Source organism: Mesoplodon bidens (genome assembly GCF_964165515.1).
Source record: "Mesoplodon bidens genome assembly, chromosome: 12".
Taxonomy (NCBI): domain Eukaryota; kingdom Metazoa; phylum Chordata; class Mammalia; order Artiodactyla; family Ziphiidae; genus Mesoplodon; species Mesoplodon bidens.
The window spans coordinates 50,564,243-50,591,552 of record NC_138168.1 but is presented as its reverse complement, the minus strand read 5'-3'; the positions used below and the strand labels follow the sequence as shown (position 1 = coordinate 50,591,552).

Genomic DNA, 27,310 nt, shown 5'->3' with positions numbered 1-27,310 from the left:
AAAAAAAAAAAAAAAAAAAAGAATGATGTTGCTGGCACTCTGTGAGCTCAATGATTCCTCAGAACTCGCAAGAAGTGAGCAAATGAGATAGAAACATGGCACTACTGACAGTACTGATTACCTGTTTTGTGATTATTTTTGCTACTTCCTAGCCTTGCCAGACCCCTGATGACTTTGTGGCTGCCACTTCTCCAGGGCATATCATGATTGGAGGTTTGTTTGCCATTCATGAAAAAATGCTGTCCTCAGAAGACTACCCCAGATGGCCAGAAATCCAGAAGTGTGTTGGGTGAGTAAAGCTTCAGAGAACACATTTAGATTTCAAGATTATGCAGTGAGACTAGGGCATGTAAATGTTTACTTGTAGTAACATCTAAATTATTTTAACAAAATTTAAACTCATATATTTTTAAGTTGCATAAAGTTAAGTCTTGCTATTCTTCCTTACAAGAAAGATATATTAGCACTATATGTATAATCAACCTCCAAGTACAGAGGCAATGAATGCTTCCCATTAATATATTTATTCAGATTTTGCCTATAAAGAATAACCCCTGAAGTCACAGGAGAAAACCAATAAGACACAGTAGCCTGTCCACTACAAGCATACATAGCACAATTATATTCCTATCACCCACAAATGTGGGTTGTTTCAAACATGGATCTTTATTTAATTCTTTGTTTAAAATAGACCGCACTTAAAATTTTTCTCCATACTAACATTTTTGTCAACACTGTATTTATTTCATTCTTGAAATCATCTAATTCTTTCATAATGAATTAAGAACCTACTTCAACTCAGAGTGTTCCTTCTTCCTTCATGAACACTTTATATTGTGAAAGCTTGGCTACAGAAAAGACATTTGTCACAGTGTATTATAGAAAAATAAAGCTGAATGGAGGATACTACAGATGGTTTTCTTTAAGGAGAACAGGCTATTTGAATTCTAATTTCAGTTTGGTGACAAAGTAATTTTGTAGATTTAGGCAAATCATTTAAACTCTCTGAGTTTCAGCTTCTGATTTTTCTCTTCTGTAAAATAAGGGCCTGGATAACTCTTAAAGACAGGCAGCATCAGCCTCTGTTGCTATAGCAATGTGATCCCAGTGCTTCCTTCTTTTTTTTTTTTTTTTTTTTTTGCTCTATAACAAATTTAATCAGTTATACATATACATATGTTTCCATATCCCCTCCCTTTTGCGTCGCCCTTCCACCCTCCCTATCCCACCCCTCCAGGCGGTCACAAAGCACCGAGCTGATCTCCCTGTGCTATGCGGCTGCTTCCCACTACCTATCTACCTTACGTTTGGTAGTGTATATATGTCCATGCCGCTCTTTCACTTTGTCACAGCTTACCCTTCCCCCTCCCCATATCCTCAAGTCCATTCTCTAGTAGGTCTGTGTCTTTATTCCTGTCTTACCCCTATGTTCTTCATGACATTTTTTTTTCTTAAATTCCATATATATGTGTTAGCATACAGTATTTGTCTTTCTCTTTCTGACTTACTTCACTCTGATGACAGACTCTAGGTCTATCCACCTCATTACAAATAGCTCAATTTCATTTCTTTTTATGGCTGAGTAATATTCCATTGTATATATGTGCCACATCTTCTTTATCCATTCATCCGATGATGGACACTTAGGTTGTTTCCATCTCCGGGCTATTGTAAATAGGGCTGCTATGAACATTTTGGTACATGTCTCTTTTTGAATTATGGTTTTCTCAGGGTATATGCCCAGTAGTGGGATTGCTGGGTCATATGGTAGTTCTATTTGTAGTTTTTTAAGGAACCTCCATACCGTTCTCCATAGCGGCTGTACCAATTCACATTCCCACCAGCAGTGCAAGAGTGTTCCCTTTTTTCCACACCCTCTCCAGCATTTATTGTTTCTAGATTTTTTGATGATGGCCATTCTGACTGGTGTGAGATGATATCTCATTGTAGTTTTGATTTGCATTTCTCTAATGAGTAAAGATGTTGAGCAACCTTTCATGTGTTTGTTGGCAGTCTGTATATCTTCTGTGGAGAAATGTCTATTTAGGTCTTCTGCCCATTTTTGGATTGGGTTGTTTGTTTTTTTGTTATTGAGCTGCATGAGCTGCTTATAAATTTTGGAGATTAATCCTTTGTCAGTTGCTTCATTGGCAAATATTTTCTCCCATTCTGAGGGTTGTCTTTTGGTCTTGTTTATGATTTCCTTTGCTGTGCAAAAGCTTTTAAGTTTCATTAAGGTCCCATGTGTTTATTTTTGTCTTTATTTCCATTTCTCTAGGAGGTGGGTCAAAAAGGATCTTGCTGTGATTTATGTCATAGAGTGTTCTGCCTATGTTTTCCTCTAAGAGTTTGATAGTGTCTGGCCTTACATTTAGGTCTTTAATCCATTTTGAGCTTATTTTTGTGTATGGTGTTAGGGAGTGATCTAATCTCATACTTTTACATGTCCCTATCCAGTTTTCCCAGCACCACTTATTGTAGAGACTGTCCTTTCTCCACTGTACATTCCTGCCTCCTTTATCAAAGATAAGGTGACCATATGTCCGTGCGTTTAACTCTGGGCTTTCTATCCTGTTCCATTGATCTATCTTTCTGTTTTTGTGCCAGTACCATACTGTCTTGATTACTGTAGCTTTGTATTATAGTCTGAAGTCAGGGAGCCTGATTCCTCCAGCTCCATTTTTCGTTCTCAAGATTGCTTTGGCTATTCGGGGTCTTTTGTGTTTCCATACAAATTGTGAAATCTTTTGTTCTAGTTCTGTGAAAAATGCCAGTGGTAGTTTGATAGGGATTGCATTGAATCTGTAGATTGCTTTGGGTAGTAGAGTCATTTTCACAATGTTGATTCTTCCAATCCAAGAACATGGTACATCTCTCCATCTATTTGTATCATCTTTAATTTCTTTCATCAGTGTCTTATAATTTTCTGCATACAGGTCTTTTGTCTCCTTAGGTAGGTTTATTCCTAGATATTTTATTCTTTTTGTTGCAATGGTAAATGGGAGTGTTTTCTTGATTTCACTTTCAGATTTTTCATCATTAGTATATAGGAATGCCAGAGATTTCTGTGCATTAATTTTGTATCCTGCAACTTTACCAAATTCATTGATTAGCTCTAGTAGTTTTCTGGTAGCATCTTTAGGATTCTCTATGTATAGTATCATGTCATCTGCAAACAGTGACAGCTTTACTTCTTCTTTTCCGATTTGGATTCCTTTTATTTCCTTTTCTTCTCTGATTGCTGTGGCTAAAACTTCCAAAACTAGGTTGAATAAGAGTGGTGAGAGTGGGCAACCTTGTCTTGTTCCTGATCTTAGTGGAAATGGTTTCAGTTTTTCACCATTGAGGACGATGCTGGCTGTGGGTTTGTCATATATGGCCTTTATTATGTTGAGGAAAGTTCCCTCTATGCCTACTTTCTGCAGGGTTTTTATCATAAATGGGTGTTGAATTTTGTCGAAAGCTTTCTCTGCATCTATTGAGATGATCATATGGTTTTTCTCCTTCAATTTGTTAATATGGTGTATCACGTTGATTGATTTGCGTATATTGAAGAATCCTTGCATTCCTGGAATAAACCCCACTTGATCATGGTGTATGATCCTTTTAATGTGCTGTTGGATTCTGTTTGCTAGTATTTTGTTGAGGATTTTTGCATCTATGTTCATCAGTGATATTGGCCTGTAGTTTTCTTTCTTTGTGACATCCTTGTCTGGTTTTGGTATCAAGGTGATGGTGGCCTCGTAGAATGAGTTTGGGAGTGTTCCTCCCTCTGCTATATTTTGGAAGAGTTTCAGAAGGATAGGTGTGAGCTCTTCTCTAAATGCTTGATAGAATTCGCCTGTGAAGCCATCTGGTCCTGGGCTTTTGTTTGTTGGAAGATTTTTTATCACAGTTTCAATTTCAGTGCTTGTGACTGGTCTGTTCATATTTTCTATTTCTTCCTGGTTCAGTCTCGGCAGGTTGTGCATTTCTAAGAATTTGTCCATTTCTTCCAGGTTGTCCATTTTAGTGGCATAGAGTTGCTTATAGTAATCTCTCATGATCTTTTCTATTTCTGCAGTGTCAGTTGTTACTTCTCCTTTTTCATTTCTAATTCTATTGATTTGAGTCTTCTCCCTTCTTTTCTTGATGAGTCTGGCTAATGGTTTATCAATTTTGTTTATCTTCTCAAAGAACCAGCTTTTAGTTTTATTGATCTTTGCTATCGTTTCCTTCATTTCTTTTTCATTTATTTCTGATCTGATTTTTATGATTTCTTTCCTTCTGCTAACTTTGGGATGTTTTTGTTCTTCTTTCTCTAATTGCTTTAGGTGCAAGGTTAGGTTGTTTATTCGAGATGTTTCCTGTTTCTTACGGTGGGATTGTATTGCTATAAACTTCCCTCTTAGAACTGCTTTTGCTGCATCCCATAGGTTTTGGGTCGTCGTGTCTCCATTGTCATTTGTTTCTAGGTATTTTTTAATTTCCTCTTTGATTTCTTCAGTGATCACTTCATTATTAAGTAGTGTATTGTTTAGCCTCCATGTGTTTGTATTTTTTACAGCTCTTTTCCTGTAATTGATATCTAGTCTCATAGCATTGTGGTCGGAAAAGATACTTGATACAATTTCAATTTTCTTAAATTTACCAAGGCTTGATTTGTGACCCAAGATATGATCTATCCTGGAGAATGTTCCATGAGCACTTGAGAAAAATGTGTATTCTCTTGTTTTTGGATGGAATGTCCTATAAATATCAAGTAAGTCCATCTTGTTTAATGTATCATTTAAAGCTTGTGTTTCCTTATTTATTTTCATTTTGGATGATCTGTCCATTGGTGAAAGTGGGGTGTTAAAGTCCCCTACTATGATTGTGTTACTGTCGATTTCTCCTTTTATGGCTGTTAGTATTTGCCTTATGTATTAAGGTGCTCCTATGTTTGGTGCATAAATATTTACAATTGTTATATCTTCTTCTTGGATCAATCCCTTGATCATTAGGTAGTGTCCTTCTTTGTCTCTTCTAGTAGTCTTTATTTTAAAGTCTATTTTGTCTGATATGAGAATTGCTACTCCAGCTTTCTTTTGATTTCCATTTGCATGGAATATCTTTTTCCATCCCCTTACTTTCAGTCTGTATGTGTCTCTAGGTCTGAAGTGGGTCTCTTGTAGACAGCATATATATGGGTCTTGTTTTTGTATCCATTCAGCCAATCTGTGTCTTTTGGTGGGAGCATTTAGTCCATTTACATTTAAGGTAATTATCGATATGTATGTTCCTATTCCCATTTTCTTACTTGTTTTGGGTTCGTTATTGTAGGTCTTTTCCTTCTGTTGTGTTTCTTGCCTAGAGAAGTTCCTTTAGCATTTGTTGTAAAGCTGGTTTGGTGGTGCTGAACTCTCTCAGCTTTTGCTTGTCTGTAAACGTTTTAATTTCTCCATCAAATCTGAATGAGATCCTTGCTGGGTAGAGTAATCTTGGTTGCAGGTTTTTCTCCTTCATCACTTTAATTATGTCCTGCCACTCCCTTCTGGCTTGTAGAGTTTCTGCTGAGAGATCAGCTGTTATCCTGATGGGGATTCCCTTGTGTGTTATTTGTTGGTTTTGCCTTGCTGCTTTTAATATGATTTCTTTGTGTTTAATTTTTGACAGTTTGATTAATATGTGTCTTGGTGTATTTCTCCTTGGATTTATTCTGTATGGGACTCTCTGTGCTTCCTGGACTTGATTAACTATTTCCTTTCCCATATTAGGGAAGTTTTCAACTATAATCTCTTCAAATATTTTCTCAGTCCCTTTCTTTTTCTCTTCTTCTTCTGGAACCCCTATAATTCGAATGTTGGTGCGTTTAATGTTGTCCCAGAGGTCTCTGAGACTGTCCTCTGTTCTTTTCATTCTTTTTTCTTTATTTTGCTCTGCAGCAGTTATTTCCACTATTTTATCTTCCAGGTCACTTATCCGTTCTTCTGCCTCAGTTATTCTGCTATTGATCCCATCTAGAGTATTTTTTATTTCATTTATTGTGTTTTTAATCGATGCTTGATTCATCTTTAGTTCTTCTAGGTCCTTGTTAACTGTTTCTTGCATTTTGTCTATTCTATTTCCAAGATTTTGGATCTGGGAAATAGAATCTTGGATCATCTTTACCATCATTATTCTGAATTCTTTTTCAGGTAGGCTGCCTATTACCTCTTCATTTGTTAGATCTGGTGGGTTTTTATCTTGCTCCTTCTCCTGCTGTGTGTTTTTCTGTCTTCTCATTTTGCTTATCTTACTGTGTTTGGGGTCTCCTTTTTGCAGGCTGCCGGTTCGTAGTTCCCGTTGTTTTTGGTGTCTGTCCCCAGTGGCTAAGGTTGGTTTAGTGGGTTGTGTAGGCCTCCTGGTGGAGGGGACTAGTGCCTGTGTTCTGGTTGATGAGGCTGGATCTTGTCTTTCTGGTGGGCAGGTCCACGTCTGGTGGTGTGTTTTGGGGTGTCTGCGGACTTTTTATGATTTTAGGCCACCTCTCTGCTAATGGGTGGCGTTGTGTTCCTGTCTTGCTAGTTGTTTGGCATAGGGTGTCCAGCACTGTAACTTGCTGGTCGTTGAGTGAAGCTGGGTGCTGGTGTTGAGATGGAGATCTCTGGAAGATTTTTGCCGTTTGATATTATGTGGAGCTGGGAGGTCTCTTGTGGACCAGTGTCCTGAAGTTGGCTCTCCCACCTCAGAGGCACAGCACTGACTCCGGGCTCCTCAATTTGGGATGATGTGTTGTCTATTCATGTATTCCACAGATGCAGGGTACATCAAGTTGATTGTGGAGCTTTAATCCGCTGCTTCTGAGGCTGCTGGGAGAGGTTTCCCTTTCTCTTCTTTGTTCTCACAGCTCCTGGGTCTCAGCTTTGGATTTGGCCCCGCCTCTGCGTGTAGGTCGCCGGAGGGCGTCTGTTCTTCGCTCAGACAGGACAGGGTTAAAGGAGCAGCTGCTTCGGGGACTCTTGCTCACTCAGGCCGGGCGGGAGGGAGGGGCACGGAGTGCGGGGCGAGCCTGCAGCGGCAGAGGCCGGCGTGACGTTGCACCAGCCCCAGGCGCGCCGTGCGTTCTCCCAGGGAAGCCGCCCCTGGATCCCGGGACCCCGGCAGTGGCGGGCTGCACAGGCTCCCGGAAGGGCGGTGTGGGCAGTGACCTGCGCTCGCACACAGGCTTCTTGGCGGCAGCAGCAGCAGCCCCAGCGTCCCACGCCCGTCACTGGGCTCCGCGCTTTCAGTCGCGACTCGCGCCCATCTGTGGAGCCCCTTTAAGCAGCGCTCTTAATCCCCTCTCCTCGCGCACCAGGAAACCAAGAGGGAAGAAAAAGTCTCTTGCCTCTTCGGCAGCTCCAGAGTTTTCCCGGACTCCCTGCCGGCTAGCTGTGGCACACCAGCCCCCTTCAGGCTGAGTTCTCGCCGCCAGCCCCAGTCCTCTCCCTGCGCTCTGACCGAAGCCCGAGCCTCAGCTTCCAGCGCTGCGCGCCCCGGCGGGCGAGCAGACAAGCCTCTCGGGCTGGTGAGTGCCTCTCGGCACCGATCCTCTGTGTGGGGATCTCTCCGCTTTGCCGTACCCAGGTATGTGGGGAGTTTCTTGCCTTTTGGGAGGTCTGGGGTCTTCTGCCAGCGTTCAGTAGGTGTTCTGTAGGAGTTGTTCCACGTGTAGCTGTATTTCTGGTGTATCCGTGGGGAGGAAGGTGATCGCGTCTTACTCTTCCGCCATCTTACCCGGAAGTCCCAGTGCTTCCTTCTAACTCTCAAATCCTGATTTCTATCTTGATCCTTTTGTATATAAATTTAATCTCCTCTTTTCTCCTCCTTTTTTTTTCTTTTTTTAATCAAAAAGTGTTTAGCATGCCCTCTATGAATGCTTTCAGGTGAAATGTGATCCCACATCACTCTAAGATTCCTTCCTGGCATTAAGTTGGGTATTTTGAGCTACTGGCATCTTAATCATTGATTATCAGGAATACCAGCGAATACCCCAAAATAGTTAATGAGGATTTTTCAGAGCACTAAATAGGCACTGCAGATTTAAGGCCCACAATCATAGGCCAACAAATAAGGATGGAAAATGATTAAAAAAAAATCATTTGGTCTAATAAGCAAATTTATTCTGGAAAAAAAAGTCACTGAACATCATTTTGCTTTATTGTCACTCCTTGAGAGAAACAGTATTCATTCAACATTGAACAACTATTTATTAAATGCCTACATTACCTAGGTCGCATTCTAGGCATGGGGGATCCTGAGGTAAACACCAAAAGGGTTCAGTCTCTCATGAAGCTAACACGTGGGGGACTCTGAAAATATTACACATTTTATTTACCAGCCAATTCATTACTTTAACCTTTCTTCTTTGTTTCTTTCTTTAAATTAAACACTTAATGTTCATTGCCAAACTTCACATTTAGATAGTCTGTAATGATAAACAGCATTATCCAAATATTATTTAATTTATCATAACTAAATGAATTAAAAGAAACTTGAAAATATCAAAACCCTGAACAATATCCCCTTTTATTCATTCAAAAAGTATTTATTGAATTCTTACTCTGTATTAGGCACTGTTTGTAACCTTCTGTAAACAGTGGTGGGTGAAATAAACTTAACAGTAAATCAGTAATTAAACAACTCAGTGCTCTGGAATAATCGCAAGTCCAGAAGCCAACTGGAAAAATCCACTAAAAGGGGAAATATCTATGCCTCGGAACTGAAATAGTGCATGTTATCTAGGAGAAAGCTATTGTGCGTTTACCCAGAGCCTGTTTTATAAGTCATTCTTAAGAGTCTTATTCGTCTGGTTTCCAACCACAATAGATTAGCATCACAAAAGTAAAAAATGGGAGAGTCTATAAAAGCAGATTCTTGGACAGCAATAAAATGCTGACATCTAACTACAAAAACATCTTCATTCTGTAGAATACTAAACTGAATATTCAAAATGATCCTAAAATTAACCAAGAAAAGGTTAAATCCTGTTCTGTAGACTCCATTTGAGAATCTGTGGGTTCCTATATACTCTTTTTTAAAAAATATTTTTTTTGGCCACGCAGCATGTGGGATCTTAGTTGCCCAAACAGGGATCGAACCCACGCCCCCCTGCATTGGAAGCACGGAGTCTTAACCACTGGACTGCCGGGGAGGTCCCCTTATATACTCTTGAGAAAGGTTTCCATCAAAAACTATTTTAAAATAAATAAAGTTTAGATCCTTCAAGAGATAACTGTCACCGATTCAGAAACTGTCTATTATACGGCAGAAATGAGAATAAAATAGGATATCATCATGTCTGTAGAAGAGTTATGTTCTAATTTCAAAAAAAACTTGTTTCTCAACAGCTTTGAAATATCAAATTTTCTTCAAACTCTTGCCATGATACACAACATTGAGATGATCAATAATTCAACACTATTATCTGGAGTCAAACTAGGGTATGAAATCTATGACACTTGCATAGATGTCACAGAGGCAATGGCAGCTGCTCTGAGGTTTCTCTCTAAGTTCAACTGCTCCAGAGAAATTGTGGAGTTTAAGTGTGACTATTCCAGATACATGCCAAGGGTTAAGGCTGTCATAGGTGCTGGCTACACAGAAATAACCATGGCTGTCTCCCGGATGTTGAATTTACAGCTCATGCCACAGGTGGGTTTTGTTCTACCTCCATACGTTGGGTTTGATCATATTCTTTATCATGAAAGGATCAGGGTGATCTGGGAAATTAGTGGGGGAGATGCTTTTACTTTAACCTTTCTTTCTCTTCAGTAAAAAAAAAAGGATGTGCCCTATTATGGATAGCATAGTGATCAAAGCACTAAGGGAGTAGTCATCCCTCAATCTGTCAGGTCTAGTTTCTGACAGTTTTCAGTGTGATTTGGATAAGACAGAAACTTCTGAGCACCTCAACTGCCTTGTTTCTAAAATAATATCAGTCAGGTACCATGAAGAAAACTGCAGGGGAAGTGAGGGGTAAAGGGGCGTGGAAGTCAAAGAAGACTCTCAAGGAGGTGACGTTTAGCCTGAAACTTGAATGAAAAGGGACAGTCAAGAGAAGATGGGGAGAAGAGGAGAGTACCTAGGCTGAGAAAGCAGTAAGTACAAAGTTGAAATGTCCAAAGAATAACAAAAGGTCAATATGGTTAGGTCAGTTTGAGCAGAAAGGAGCCGAGTAAGAGATGCATTTGTAGAGGTGGGTAAGGGCCGGGTCATATACACCTTGTAAGCTGTGGTATGGTTTGCACTTTGTTCTGAGTATGATGGAAAGGCTTTGAGCAGAGACTGTGAACTACTGAGCTTCCTATAATGCAAACCATTAACCAGAAAGTAAGCAAAATGGTCTCTGAAAGACCAAAGTGTATATTAGACAGCCCTGCACTAAGTTCTTGCACATTACTCAGAGTCAAGCAAGCTCTCTTGGTTTTGATTTTGAACCAATTAGCCTTCATATCACATCACTCTGTAACTCACTAGGTCATTACTTTCTAAAATCAAGGAAGATTAGAAGCAAAAAGTTAGAAAAGGCTTAGGGTCAGATTATCAAGAAATGACCATCTGATAGAAGTGAACAGATAGAAATATATACATGTATAATATAAGTACATAAGAATTCAAAATATTTAACTTTCTGGAGCTAGATTAAATAAGTGCATATAAGACTCTAAGAGTTCCATTATATTATAGCCTAGAGAAGTTGATAATGAAAAGTTTAAGTCCAAAACAAAGCAAAACAAAAAGAACTATTCCCCCAAATATCTCAGAGATAAGGCTTTGGCCCCAAATTTCTAGACTACGTATAAGGTTAGTTAAGTGACAAGTAAGAAAAGTAGACTATTTTTAACAATGGCTGTTTAATGTGAAAATGTAATTTCCATGATAGACCACACAATAGGAGAGGGAACTGTCCGTGGTAACACGGATTTTGCAGAAGCCCAGGTGGCACAGTGAAGGTGAGCATAGTAATGTCAGGTACTGGGAAGGGAATTAAGGTTTAGTGAATGTCCGCTGTGTGCCACTATCCATTTAAAATTTCTCCTTCAGTCTTCACAAGAATCTTGTTGTTTCACAGGGAAAGAAATGTTAACTAACTTTGCCAAATTTATTGGAGTTAGGATTCTAACAGTTTGTTTGACTCCAAAGCCTATTGTCTTTCCCCCATACCATGTAGCTGCTGTAAATAGTAAAAAAAAAAAAAAAAAAAAAAAAAATCACTGAGGAAGTGGCACAGTGCAATTGCAGCTGTGGAAGGTAATAACTCTCCCTAGAATAAAATCACCAAAGCTGTAAATTAGGCAAAACTTTGCACACATTAGGGAGGTCTCCTAAAATGCTGCTGCTCTTTTGAGTAGATTAGGAGTCCAAAAACTACTGAATGTATAGCCTGTGGGTCAAATGTGGCTCTCAAGCTCTTGAGATGTCAAGCTAAGAATGATTTTTACATTTTTTAAAGGTTGTAACAAAAAATACAAAAATAATGTATGACAGAGAGCACATGTGACCAACAAAGTTTAAAATATTTTACATCTGGTCCTTTACAGAAGAAAGTTTGCTGACCCCTGGACAGATGATTATTTGTCTGGATGATTTATTTTACCTAGAATAAAAATCATCAAAGTTGTCATTTATACAAATTTTGAACAAACTAGGTGTCCGAAAATTCATTTTGCTTATTTGACTGGCTGCATTTTCCCATATTTATCTCTAAGTATTTAAAAAATATCCACTATTGGCCGTGGCCTGAGATATAAGATAGATATAAGTGGATATAGGAGTGTAGATGGAGATTTAAGATAGAGCCTAAACCCTTGAAGGGCTTATACTATACACAGTACCAAATGATTGAAAAGCAATGACTCTCAACAGTCACCAGGTACTAAATATCATGATTTAAGCTATTTATAAAGTAGTTCATTGAAGGGGAAGGATGGAAAGGATCAAAGAATTTAGAAAATGTTATGGAAACTCACAGAAATCAAAGAGAAGAATATCTACTATGAATCACCACCTGGAACTCATCAACACCATAACTAAAAGTTTCTGTCCATTTCCAGGTGAGTTATGAATCAACTGCAGAAACCCTAAGTGACAAAATTCGCTTTCCTTCATTTTTACAGACTGTGCCCAGTGACTTCTACTAAACTAAAGCAATGGCCCACCTGATTCAGAAATCTGGATGGGACTGGATTGGCATCCTAACCACAGGTGATGACTATGGACGACTGGCTCTCAACGCTTTTGCAATTCAGACCTCAACAAATAATGTGTGCATAGCCTTCAGAGAAGTTCTCCCAGCCTTCCTCTCAGATAATACCATTGAAGTCAGGATCAGTCAGACACTTGAGAGAATCATAGCAGAAGCCAGGTTAGTGTCGCTGTGGTATTTCTGAGTCAGTTCCATGTTTTCAATCTCTTCAGTAAAGCCATTGAAAGCAATATAAATAAGATCTGGATTGCTAGCGATAACTGGTCAACGGCCACCAAGATCACCACCACTCCTAATGTTAAAAGGATTGGCAAAGTTGTGGGGTGTACCTTTAGAAGAAGGAATATGTCCTCTTTCCATTCCTTTCTTCAAAATCTGCATATGTTTCCCAGTGATAATAACAAGCCCTTAAATGAATATGCCATGCTCAAGGCTCTGCCTGTGCATATACTAAGGACAGTGATCTGAGTCAATGCATTTCCAACTATTCTCAGGGGACTTTGGCCTACAAGGCTAACGAGGATATGGAAAGGAACTTCTCGCTGAGAAATGACTTCCTGTGGGATTACACTGAGCCGGGACTTGTTCACAGTATTCAGCTAGCAGTGTTTGCCCTTGGTTATGCCATTTGGGATCTGTGTCAAGCTTGAGACAGTCAGACCCCAATGCCTTTCAACCATGGGAAGTACTAACTCACATATCTGAGAAAATTCCCCTACCATCATTTCTCTCCTTTCTTTAATCTGCAATATTTATATAAACTGCTCTTAACTGTATTCCTTTTATAAGTAGATACTTTCAGTGTTTGAATAACCTGAATTTCTACCACTAGTTCTTTGTTCTTAAGGATAATAGAGTTTTTATTTTACCTTCACCTCCTACTCTGACCCACCAAAGTTGTGTTCTTTTAATTTCCAAGAAGATTCTGTTGATAGTGCTATTTTCCTTTGGTTTATGTATTTGTATCTGATCTTGCAGTTTTTCAAAGCTTCAAATGATTATTTCTTTTGATGCTCTTAACAAACACAAGACCAGGCATGTTTAATGATCCCTTTTATTATTGCTAAATATTATGCATAAAGAAACTAAAGCTGAAAGTACCAGAAATATGACTCTAGTCTGGGTCTTCTGACTCCATACCCTTTGGTTTTCGTGGTGTCTCTGGTGGTTATAGTTCTAACGCCTTCAGTTATGACTCTTACTTAGGGCAGTCTCCCTAGGACTCCAGTCTTCTTCATATGAATGTTGTTAGGTCAGTCATAACAAGTCCTATGATATCTCAGGTTTAAATGAACCACTAATTGTTTAAAAGAAGTCTTTCCCTTTCTTCTCTTTGATTAGTTTGTAGAAACTCTACAAACTAATTTTGTAGTTTTGTAGTGAAAATTTTCCATTGTGTTTTTTAAATGTTCATAAACAAGGCATTTAAAGCAAACTGCTGCTTTATATGATAAATTTTACTCATTAGAAACACATTTCTCACTAACGTATATTCAAAGCCAAACCTGTCTGTCTTAAGGCAGAATCATGTTCCAAAAAAGATATTTATTTTACATTTGTTAGGGAAGAAAGGTAAAAGGGAATAAGATCCAATTCTTCTGATCACATAAGTGAATGTCCATGGCAGGCTGTTTCTACTTTTGTCATTCTTACTTTAAACACCCACAAACACAAGCTCCAAGGTCTGAAGTGATCAGCTTACATTTGGGTGAATCATGTGATGGTCATAGGGTGCTCATTTTAAAACTAGTTTTCACCTTGTAATGCAAGGCAAAAGTAAATGCAAGGCAAAAAAAAACCTAATGAAGAGGTAAGACTAGAGATTAGAATTTTTATTTTTAATTAAAACTCTCTTTAAAATATGTGTGTATACATACACACACATATTTATATGTCTAGTGATTTTAAGATACCTGTTTGAAAGCATACTCTTTGTAATGTAAAACTTTAATGAAGGATTAGTTAAAAAAAAAAAAACCCTAAGTGGACCAACATAATGAAACCACTACATGAAATTTTAAGAATGAGAGGTTGAGAAAGAGTAATGGAGAGAAAATAGACAATCAGAGACAGATGGGAAAAAGGGGAGGAGCTATAAAGAGACTCAGAAGAGAAGAGAAGTACAAATAGCAATAGCTATTTATCCTCTGGAAAAGTATTTTAAGTCAGGAATAAGTCTCAAACATTCTGAGGAAAAATCTTGAGAAAGTATAATTGAAGCAGATCTTCTAAAATGTTTTATTTAAACACTAGGAGCCTGGGGTCATTGTTTATTCCCCCCCACCCCGGGAGCATGGTAATCCAGAACAAACAGAAACAGACTGGAAAGGAGGAATAGGGGAGTGCCTTGCTCCTTTGATCACGAGTGAGCCATGTCTATGCCAGAATTAATTGGACAAATAATGCAAACAATTGTCTTTTTAGGAAGAAATCTCCATAGACATTAAATTTAAAAGATCAGCAACATTTAGGGTCACTAATCAAAGATACACTCCTAAAAATTATTTTGTCCCCTGGCAAAATTCGCTAACATTTAAATAATACTTTCTGAATGATTTCAGATTCAAATAACTTTAAAGGAGTTAGTTTTTTCCAATATTTGAGGATAATCCTTACTTTGGCTCCACATTTGGTGATGTGTGTGAGCAGTATTCAGGGATAGCACAGTCATACTTGTTTTATCTCAACAGATTTTTTTTATGTTCCTCAGATGTGTGTGAGAATACCACCTCCTTGTTGTGAATAGTGATTTTGGTTTTCTTTTTTGTTTTCCTCTACTGTGGATGATATACAGGGTAGTGAGTGGTGTATGTGGGATGAGAGAATGTATAATAGTCAAACTACTCTTTACACAATTATTTGGCAAATATTTGTTGGGTGTCTCAATGTTCCAGCCATTGTGTTGAGTGCTGAAAATATTATGGAGAACAAGACAATTTTCTCCCTAAAGGAGTCATGTGTCTAGAGGAGTAAACAATCGAACAATTAAGGAGCTGATCACAGTGCAGAATAATGCATTACAATGTTTCATATAAATACAAGATGGTAGAGAAGCATATAATTGAGGCAACTAATCCAGTATTAGCAATTCAGAGAACATTCTCCAAAGATCATGACATCTCTGGTGAATATGATAGATGGGTAGGAGTTAAAAGCAAAGTCACAGAGAGAGAAAGCATGGCATCTTCGGGGATCAGAAAGTAGTGCCATAGAACTGGACTCTTTTGTGGAAATTACAGGCAAATGAGAGTGGAGGGTTAGTGAAGCATCCATCATTAGAGCCTTATCAATCAGAGCATCTCAAACTTGATTACCTGGTAATATGATTATCATGCTGATGCTAATTCAGTAGTCCCAGTGTGGGGGACCTGAAAGTCTGCACTTCTAACAATCTCTCAGGTGATGCTGATATTGCTGGTACAAAGACCATCCTTTCAATAGAAAGTCTGCAAGCTATGTTTAAGGGTTTGGACTTGAGAGAGCAAAGGGGAGCCAATTAAAGCTATTTTTAGACAGAAGAGTGATGTGACCTGCTTTCCATTGTAGAAATAGTATTCCTACTGCAATGTACATTGACTAGAGGAACACAAGACTAGACAGAGAAAGACCAGTTTGGTAATCCAGGCATCCAATAAGGATGCCTTATACTTCAGGTATAAGTACTACAGGTACTAAGGGTGTGACAACGAGGATGGAGAAGCATATACTTAGGAGGAAAGATGAAGAGTATTTGGAGATAGATTGGATGTAAAGAATGACAGAGAAAAGCAAAGATGTCACAAATGATTCTAAATTTGGGCAACTGGTGCCATTTATTGAGATGGAAACACAGAGAAAAGTGAAGGTCTGGAAGCGAGAAGAAATATTAAGCATTCCATTTTGGACATGTTGAATGTGAAGAACTTATGAGACATTCAAGTGTAGTGGTCCAGAAGTCAGAAGAGACATTAGGACAAAAAGGGAAAGATTGTGGAGCAATGAGGAAAATAATAACTAATAATGTTTAAGGCCTACTATACTAAGCATTGACACACATCATCTCTAATCTTTAAATATTATGGAAGATCCACAGATTCTTGTTCATTACACTTCATCCTAAAGAACTGGCAAGAAGAAGTGTTACTGGTGACTGAGACTTGCAGCAGTTTAGAGATGGAGGGGATCTCAGCCATAAGGGTCTGGCCCGTGGGCACTCATAGAGTTAGCAGTGAAACTGTCCCAGCCTTAGTCATGTGCGTTTTTGCTACACCATGGAAAAGTTTACAAAAGAAAAAGACATAGGTTGGGTACCAGACAGAGATGCAAGGCTGCTTCCTTGCTAGTCTCTAATTCACTCACATAGATACCTCTTTTCACAAGCACAGATCACTTACGGAGACGTAGTGGACAGTAGAGAGGCTGAGGACATGGAAAACAACATCAACCACAGCAGCTTAATTGGAGTGGTCTCCTGACCTCGTGTTCTCAGAAATAGGTCATTACCATACAGAGGTGAATTATATAATCATGGAGACACAAATCCTACTCTCTAAATATTTTAGAGTCAACTTATCATGAGTTTCAGAGTCTTCATGAAAAATAAACAAATAATGGTTGGAAAAAGCCTTAAATAGCTTAATAACTGTAAGCATTAATGTTCAAAATTACCTTAATCCAGAGCAAGTGTTCGATAGAATATTTAACAAGTGATGAATGTACTGTTTTGTTTGCCTCCACCCTCTTTCTTGTAAGAACAAACATGGAATTGTGCTAGTTTATTTACATCATACAATGTTATCATTATTTACAGAACGTATATGTGTCAGAAATTTACCCTGTAAAACCTGATTAAATGGAGGAAAAAAACTGGTGGAAATTATAGTTCAAACAAAAGAATGGAAGAGGATATGCTCTCTAAACAACTAAGTTCCTGGGGCTTAGGTGTGTATATTGCTTAAGGAAGGAACAGAAGAAAAATCAATACACAGGTAGAGATGGGAACATTGAAGGTAGGGCTTTACTTGTTCTAGTTTTGTTCCCTCCATATTTTTTGTTCCAGGCAATTGCTGGAATAAGATTTTGTCAGTTACTTCTACCACCTTAGATCTGACATCCTGCTTCTTTAAAGCAATACTAATTAATTTGAATTGATTAAAAGAACTAAGAAACCTGTGAGGACACATAATAAAATCAATATACATGCTTAGAGATTTTGCTAAAGTGATATTTGGTTATTGACATGACTACTGTAGCTAATATATTTACTTAAAATACAGTTTGGTTTTCTTATATTCTATTTGCCAAAGGGGAAAAAAAGCTGAAGGAAAGATATATTCATAAAAGATTAACTAAGGGACTTCCCTGGTGGTCCAGTAGTTAAGACTCCGCGCTCCCAATGCAGGGGGCCCGGGTTCGATACCTGGCCAGGGAACTAGATCCCACACACCGCAACTAAGAGTCCACATGCCGCAATGAAGATCCCGCATGTGGCAGCAAAGATCCCACATGCCACAACTAAGACTCGGCACAGCCAGACAAACAAATAAATAAATATATATATTTTTAAAAAGATTAACTAGGAAAAAATAGAATAAGAATAACTCTATTCAAATAGAATTATTTCAGCCTTGTTCCATAGATTTTGCACCCAACAAAAGCCACATAAGCATCACAGATATAGATGCACGGGCCCGTGGAGCCAGAACTCAAATGTTTTCCTCCCTTCCAGTCCAGTATTCTTCTCCTGCAGTGCAAGCTCAATACGGCTGCCTCATTTGTCAGTAAAACATTTTCTGTTCTAGCTCTATTGCATACAAGTTCTCACTGAACAAACTGGGTAACAAGAAAAGTACTTTTTCATTATGTTTCTTCTCAAGCTAAAAAAAATCATTTTCTGAACTAAATTGGAAATAGAATTTCGAGATCACTTTACTATACTCTCAGTTACTGAAACAGACTTGAAAACCATTGGAGATGATGAGAAGATCTACTCGTCCCACCAAACGAGTATGGACTTAGGAGGCAGACACTAGCAGTTACCATAGGCTCACCAATTAAACTTCTCGGGTAGGGACGCCCCTCAGCACACACCCCAAGAGCAGGGTGCTGTCATTACCGGACTGTTGCCCAGGTCTGTACTTCTGTCCCCTCAGCCTTCATTTTGGGGTTGGTGAGCATGACAGCTACTGGCTTGGATTACCTACTCAGACTTGGCCAAAGGCCCAGGCTGATTGTGACTCTAGAAGGAAAGGATGAATTTCCTGCCTTCCGTAACTCCAAATGGCACAGGGATGATTGCCTTGAGTCAGAAGGAAAAAGATAATGAGGAGAATTTAAATGGATATATTGTTAGGTGCAGTGGAAAGACCTCATAATGAAAGTCAAGACGTGTATCCTCAGATAAGGTCCTTCACCCCTTGGCTGGGGTCCTCCTCTGAGAAAAGAGGAAGACGATCCCTGCTCAGCGTGCTTTGCTGAGTTGTTATGGAGTAAAAGGGCATCACAGATTTGAGTATTAGCATGTAATGTATGAATGTCAGGTGACTTTATTAGTTGATAGACGCAAAGTATTTTTATTTATTTGCACAACATCCCTATTAGCTAATAACAGGTACTTAAAGGTATTAAGCTAATCTCTATTAACCCTTAATCTGTGCCATATACAGGGCTAAAGTGCTTACATCCATAATTACATTTAATTCTTACAATAATCATATTAAGTAGGTTTCATTTACCTCAACTGTGGCCTAGAAAGAAATTGTAACTGCCAAGATCACACCACTAATGAAATATGGAACCAGAATTAGAGCCCAGGCATCTGCCCCAGAGGACCCATTAATTCTGCAACGTGGAGAAAGTAATGATGGTCAGATTTCAATTTTGTAGGCTAGAGAAGCTACCTCCATAAACATTAACTTGCTTTCTCAAATTCACAGAGCAAGACTTTGGCAGAAATTCTCAACATTTCTCAAATTGTTGCCTAGTAGTTAAAACCCTTCTCAACTAATTACCACACTCACTGATCCAGAATGTCCTTTTTCTAATTTTTAAGTGATATTCCTGTAAGGCAGTGTTACAATTGGGATAACGGATACACTTACAATATTTCTATCAGTCTTTGCTTCTGTTTTTATTGTTCATAGTTACTTGATGTACTGAAAAATGTGACGTTCACAGATGCAGGGAGTTCATTTCATTTTGATGCCCATGGAGATATGAATACTGGATATGATGTTGTGCTCTGGAAGATCAACAGCCACATGACTATTGCCAAGATGGCACCATACGACCTGAAGAATGATGTCTTCATTGTCACAGACCAAGAAACAAAAATTGAGTTCAGGAACCTTAAGGTAATTTTGCTGTTGGCTGCTTTGTAGCATTCAAATCAATTGGTACTTCAACTGCCAAAGTCCTTGACCCTGCCAGGACCTCCAGCGGTCCAACTTCCCCCCTTAAATTCCATAGTCAACTTGTATATCACTCCCTTGTACACACCCTCAATTTCCTTGCCCATCTCTCTCTTCATCTTATTAATTGGACCGAAGTATAATCTTGGTTATATTAAACTAATCAGTATAGCCCCCATGTAGCTGAACTTGGCAAAAACAAACAAGCAAAAAAGAAAAAGAAAAAAACCCCACCTACCTTGCTGACTGTTCTCATTTAAGATTCATCTCTAACCTCCAGTGGGTCCTAAATGCTATTGGGCAATCAGACTATTACCCTAGCCCATAATCTGTCCACCTTCCTAGATGGCTTTTTATACTTTCTTTTCTCTTCTTTGACTCCAACACGTCTTCCCCATCTTCACCTTCAGTGGACCCTGCTTCCTATTTGACTAACAAAACTGAGACAATCAAAAGAGAACTCCAGTGTTCTGCTGCCACCACATCTGTGCCTGTATCCCTGCTTTCCATCTGGCACTGTGGATGGACTGTCTATGCTCCTAGCCAAGGTCAGCTCCTCCAGTTGACTTCTGAATCCCAACCCCTTTTACTTACTCAAGGACATTGCTCTGGCAATTCTCCACTCTCTTCTGCACCCTCAAGTATTTTCTGTGTTATTTAAACAGTGATACAAACATGCTGTTTTTCCTCCCATCTTAAGAAAAAAACCGAAGAACTCCATTGATCCCCCACTTTCCCCTCCATATACTACCCATTCCTCTATTTCTCTTTACTACAAAACTCCTTGGAAAAGTTGAATATATTCACTGGCCTCAATATCTCTCCTCCCATAATTCTTTTGAACTCTTTTCAGTCCATCAAAATTCTTTCTCTCTAGTTAATAAATACAAACATCATCTTACTTCACTTACTGGCTAATTATTCTCCCTCTTTTGCGGTACGCGGGCCCCTCACTGCTGTAGCCTCTCCCGTTGTGGAGCACAGGCTCCAGACACACAGGCTCAGTGGCCATGGCTCACGGGCCCAGCCGCTCCATGGCATGTGGGATCTTCCTGGACCAGGGCACGAACCCGTGTCCCCTGCATCGGCAGGCGGACTCTCAACCCCTGCGCCACCAGGGAAGCCCTATTCTCCCTTCTTTATTTGCTTCCACAACAGCACACTCCCTTGGTTTTCTTCCTCTGTTTCTGGCCACTACTTCTCAGTCTCCTTTGCTGCTTCCTTACCATTCTTATTGCCTATAAATATTGGTGGGCCCAGAGCTCAGAACCGCTCCTCTTTTTGGTCTGCACTTTTCCTTAGTGATCTCATCCAGGCATTTAAATAATGTCACTATATAGAAGGCAGATGACTCCCAGATTTTTATCTTCTGAATTTCAACTCAAGTAAATACACAACTGCCTGACTGACATCTCTACCTGGGTGTCTGGTAGTCATCTTAACTAATTATCTCCAAGACTGAGCTCCAAAAGCTACCCCCATTGCAATAAATGGCAACTCCCTTCTCCTAGCTGCTCATGGAATAATCTGGTGGGATCCTTGTCACTTCTCTTTCTGTCACACTTCATATCCATCCTAAGTTATACTTTCAAAATGAGTCCAGAATCTGACACTTTTGTCCTCTATTCTGTTGCTACCACCCCACTCCAAGCTAGGATCACCTCTCACCCAGATTCAGACAGTAGGTTTCTAACTGCTCCCTGCTTCCACTCTTAGCCCCTTCAGTCTGTTCTTAAGGCAGAAGCCAGAGTAATCCTGTAAAATATCATGCTCTGCTCAGAACCCTCCTTATACATCCTATTTCTCTCAGGGGAAAAGCCAGTGTCTTTAAATACCATACATTACCTGCCACCAGCACCTCCCTGACCTCATCTCCCACTACCTTCCTACAACCCCATGGGCTTTCTCAATCTTCCATACATGTCTTCCCTTCTCCTAGCTCAAGGCCTTTTACCTGCTGTTTCCTTTGCCTGTAATAATCTTCTCTGATGTCCACATGGTACACTTTCTAACTTCCTTTCTGTCTTTCCTAAAATGTCACCATCTCAGGGAGCCCTTTCCTGGTCACCTTATTTAAAATTGCATTGTCAACCTAATATTTCTTCTATACCCTCCTGTCTTTAGTTTTTCTCCTTAGCACTTATCACTATCTAGCATTCTGTACATTTTGCTTATTTTTATTTTGTTTATTATCAATCTTGTCAACTAGAACAGAAGGCCTCTGAGAGCATGGAATTTTGTATTTCATTCCTTACTGTGGCTCCAGTCATTGCAACAGTGCCTGGCATATAATAGGCCCCCAAAATGTATGTGTTCAACGAAAGAATGAACATAGAAATGCTTTAAGCCACTATCTTATTCTAATTTTCCCTGTCATAAATTTCAGTTAAGTAAGGTACTTTCTCCTTGAAACACAGAAACGTAGCCATCCTTCTGCATTCTCAAACTTTCATCATTGTCTTCGTTATCATCACTGTCATCCTCACAACTACATTGTGAACCCAACACTCTTCTAAACACCGTAACTCATGCTGGATTTTTTAAACCATGCTGTGACTCATTTTATTATTGAATATAGAGAGGATTCCCTATTATAACTTCTGCAAGAAGTGCTATTTTTAACTGTTACCAAGACATCTCCAGACTTTGTAGGGGAGACACTAAATGTGGGGGAGATGATAGGATGACAGATAACTGAGTGGGGCTTTTAGGGACTAAACAGAAGGGACTGACAACCATGAAAAGAGGGACAAAGCTTTCTTTCTGATGGAAACATCCATACATATTTCAAGGAAGTAGTAGAAACCAACAAGATCTGAGATCAGTTAGGTCAGACTTCAAGATTCACTTGTCAATCTGCAGGCTAGTTGGGGTATCAGCATTTTGGTAAGTCATCAAAAACCACAGTCCAAAATATCAAATAATCTTAAATTTATTGATGTCCCCCAGTTACCAATACTAGACTTTAGAATGTCTTCGCTGTCTCTTATGTGGGGAGAGAGAAGGAACTGTCCTGCTGGGAAGAAAGATTTCACTTTTCTCCTCCTAATGATGTCCAGCTTTATTTTGTAGTTAAATCCTTTTGTGTCTTTGGAGCACCCTCCGGGAGTGTGGATACTTCAGATTAAGAGTTTTGCCTGGGGAATCCACAAGGCAGATATCCTGCCTGCTAAAAACCCAGATCAGCAATAGCTGTGGTGAGAAGAAGAAAGCCAGCACTTGTGAACCAACGGCTACTAATCTTGGCTACTTTTCTCTCTCGGTCAGATCATTTTCATGTCCCAAAGAAAAGACTAGTTAGTTAAGGACTTTGTGTTCCAGGCTAGGAATAGCTGTTAAGAGAATCTAGAGAAAGCCTCATTTACCCATTCTGCTTTGGCTTTCCAAGGGTAAAAGTGAGACGGTAATTTTTATCTCACGAGATGTGCCATGAGAAAGGGATTAGGAATGGAAAAAAAAAAAACACAGCTGAAATGGAAAGAGTTATTAGCTATATTGGGAACAGAGGGTTCCATAAAAGTAGAATGCTACGTGTGATTCACATTGTGACATGCAGCATTGTAACCTAAATTCTCAGGGTGATTTAAATATTATTTATATAACTAGGGTTATCTTTTTAACTAATACTTTAATGGCTTTAAATTCAAAATTTTCCATTGTTTTCTTTTTTAAGATTAGACTGGGCATGCTCCTTAAATAGCATGATTAACAACCTTCTTCTAAAGAATATAAAGTCCAATAATTCTGAGTCAAGGGACTTTTTGAAAGAGTTAATTTCCCTTATTTGTTTACAAAAGTTATTAATGTGACAAAAACTGTGTTCTTCCTAAACTGTTTCACTATCTGAAATATTTTCTATTTTTTAAACTTGTTGAAATTCCTCCAGATAACAAAACAATTCCATTACACTATGAAGAAAAAAAAAGACCAAAATACTATTTTGTAAATAAATCTTTAAATTAAGTGAAGGATAATTAAGATAAATCTTTTTAAAAACCTATTCAGGATTTCTTTTCACTTTGCAGCAAATTCAATCTAAATGCTCCAAGGAATGCAGTCCTGGGCAAATGAAGAAAACCATAAAAAGTCAACATATCTGCTGCTATGAATGTGTGAACTCTCCTGAAAATCACTATAATAATCAGACAGGTAATTAATTACACTCATTACAACATGTACAGTGACACATCTGAACAATTTCTCTTAGGCTGATTTTTTTTTAACATGAATTCTGTTTGGTTAATTTTTTCATCTGAAAGGTAAAAAGTGCCATATGCTTCTGCTAGATTAAATTTCAGTGAGATTTCATTTTCTCTTGGAGTATGCTCTATTTTAGCAGCAGACGCACAACCAATAGCTAATAGAGATGTAAAAGAGACTTCACTTCCAAGGGAAGATGTCATCCCCTCCACTGGACTTCCTCTCCAGCACCTCTTAAAATAATGCGAGTTCTCTGTCTATTTTTGTCCATATATCCCCCACACAGACGTGCCTGACTTGTAATCGGGGCATAATAACTATAAATAAATAAATGCTGAATTAACTAAACTGAGCATGATGAAAACCCAGAGGTGTGCATACCCTGGAGATCTCGTTATTCCTACCAAGAGGCAACAGTGAAGCCTAAAAAGAAAGAACCTTCTGTGAGAGGAGGAGCTGAACTACTGATAGAGATGAGATGATACTGATTGTTTGCCAAATCTGTTTTTAACAATTTGACAAGGTCAGAGGAAAATACACAAAGTAAAGAGCAAGAGTGAGGTCGGAAGCCTTTGGAGCCCTGAAAGGAGCCATCAGTACTTTTCCTGGAGCTAAGCCTATTTTAAAAGCATTATATTCCCTGGTTTATTGTAGCATTCCTACTCAGCTTCTATAAAAGCTGAGAACTCCAGAGCCAGAATAGTTCCCAAATGCTTATTGGCTCCAAAGAGAGAAGTATCCCAATGTAAACATTCCAATATTCCTGTTCTATCACTGTCTCACAACAATGCCATCTATCTTTCCCTGAGATGGATTGTGCTGTGTAACAAAGTAATTGGGGAGGAAATCTTTCAGGTAACATGGTATCTAGTGACTGTCTGCCAAGTGAAATAAATAAAAACACCAAGAAAATATGCAGCATTTATGTCTCATAAAGGTGTATAAGAGTTTTTCAAGATACAATCTGGGCTGTCTTTGACAACCAGGGCAAGTTGCTTCCAAGAACAAGTGTAGAAGACTGAGCACGACTTTGAAGGGAAAGTGCTCAGTGATTTGAAAGGACACCATCTATTCTTCTCTGTGTGTCTCTAGCACACAGCTCTTGTACATAGACAGGGCCAAAAATGAATGATAATGAATGAATGAATGAATGAAATGGCAGACACTAGCAGCGGTGGTTAAGGGGAGGACAGAGAAGAATGCATATTTGTAGGGAAATAGGGTTTGGAAAGAGGAGGAGGCTGGAAATGTGAAGAAGTTTATAAATAGAAACACAACCTGACTTTGAGATTAAGGAAGAAAACACAGGCACTGTGGAGTGTAATCAGATGGATGCCCGAAGAGAGGCTTTTTGGAAGTAGGTGGGACCCCACCTATAGGGGACGGGAATAGGAAACCAAAAGCAACCAAGTTCCTAGAAATTCCACTCTGATATAAACTATTCATGCCACCCTGCAGCCAGAATCAGCATAAATCATTTTCAAGCTTATCACTGCCTGTGTGAGATGCTCAATTTTACTAACCTCCTGGGGAAAAAATAAACTAATTCTTCACCAACTGACATTGATTACAATCCTGTGTTATCCCACTTTTAGAGAGCTTTTAGGGTGACCCAACCATATTGTCTCTGCTTTTGAAAGAACTGCAGCCTTACTTATAATAGCAGCTCCCACCATATTAAGTTTATACTGTGTGCAGTGCTCCACTGAAAACATTTTATATTTATTATGTCACTGAATGCAGCACCCCAGTGAGGCAGTCTTTTTTTTTTCTTTTTTTTTTCTCGGTACGCAGGCCTCTCACTGTCGTGGCCTCTCCCATTGCGGAGCACAGGCTCTGGACGCGCAGGCTCAGCAGCCATGGCTCACGGGCCCAGCCGCTCCGCGGCATGTGGGATCTTCCCGGACCGGGGCACGAACTTGTGTCCCCTGCATCAGGCGGACTCTCAACCACTGCGCCACCAGGGAAACCCAGGCAGAGTCTTTTTTTAAGGGATTTGGAAATAGGTTCAGAAAGTTCAATTAGCATGTTCAAGATTACAGGAATAGTAAATGATTGAGAAAGGGCTTGAGGTATGTCTGGTTCCAAAGCCCTTATTCTTGACAGTCCCTGAACCACCACCTATAATAGCAAGTTCATAGGAGGCCAGCCTCTATCTCAAGTGTATTAGTTTCCTAAAGACTCACAGGCCAGATGACTTTTTCTTTTTTTCTCTTCCCCTCTTCCTCTTTCCTCAGTGTCACCCTTTCTCTCTCACCTTCCATGGGTTGTGTGCATGCTTTATTTTAATAAGTAACCAATGTGACAATTATCTATATCTGTTTTCCAGTCAGAACTTTTACCTAGGAGTCTCATTTATAGCATTGTGGACAATCACCTGGTTTAAATGTTTGCAATGTAACTGAATCTCCTGTCTTTTAGATATGGATCACTGCCTTTTATGCAGTAGCAAAACTCACTGGGCCCCTGTAAGGAGCACAGTGTGCTTTGAAAAGGAAGTGGAGTATCTCAACTGTAATGACTCCTTGGCTATCCTGCTCCTGGCCCTCTCTCTGCTGGGAATCATATTTGTTCTGGCCATTGGCATAATATTTACAAGAAATCTGAACACACCCGTTGTGAAATCATCCGGGGGATTGATGGTCTGCTATGTAATCCTCTTCTGTCATTTCCTCAACTTTGCCAGCACAGGCTTTTTCATTGGAGAACCACAAAACTTCACGTGTAAAACCAGGCAGACACTATTTGGCGTGAGCTTTACTCTCTGCATCTCCTGCATTTTGATGAAGTCCCTGAAAATTTTGCTAGCCTTCAGCTTTGATCCCAAGTTGCAGAACTTCCTGAAGTGCCTCTATAAACCGAGCCCCATCATCTTCACTTGCACGGGTATCCAGGTTGTCATTTGCACACTCTGGCTCATCTTTGCAGCACCTGCTGTGGAAGAGAATGTCTCCTTGCCCAGAGTCATTATTCTGGAATGTGAGAGGGATCTATCCTCGCATTTAGCACCATGTTGGGCTATATTGCCATCCTGGCCTTCATTTGCTTCATATTTGCCTTCAAAGACAGATAGTTACCTGAGAATTACAATGAAGCCAAGTTCATAACATTGGGCATGCTCATTTACTTCATAGCTTGGATCACATTCATCCCCGTCTATGCTACCACATTTGGCAAATATTTGCCAGCTGTGGAGATCATCATTGGTTTCATTTCTGACTATGGGATCCTATGTTGCACATTCTTCCCCAAATGCTATGTTATTCTTTGTAGGCAAGAGACTAACACTAAATGTGCCTTTCTCAAGATGATTTGCAGCTACTCTTCCCACAGTGCAGGCAGCCTTGCCATGAGCCATGTTTCACTGGGTGTCACTAACAGCAATGTCATAACCACCAATATCAGCTCTGCGGGCAGGTCTGCAGCCTGGCAGAAAAGCGAAGATCTTCAGGCACAAGCATCTGCACACATATGCAGAGAAAATGTTACATGTGTATCTAAAGCTTTGCATCGAAAAAGAATCTCAAGTGTATGA

General features: G+C 39.4%; 1 protein-coding gene across 1 annotated transcript; it reads left to right on the top strand.

Moving 5' to 3' along the window:
• Nucleotides 1-95: 95 nt before the first annotated feature.
• Nucleotides 96-27,310, top strand: GPRC6A (G protein-coupled receptor class C group 6 member A; the record flags this gene model as incomplete). Its single annotated transcript, XM_081250493.1, is given in 13 exon segments — nt 96-149; nt 153-289; nt 9,330-9,633; nt 12,036-12,119; nt 12,123-12,339; nt 12,342-12,619; nt 12,622-12,832; nt 12,835-12,872; nt 19,309-19,518; nt 23,601-23,724; nt 26,197-26,753; nt 26,759-26,845; nt 26,849-27,310. Coding segments are annotated over 13 exon segments (2,763 nt in total).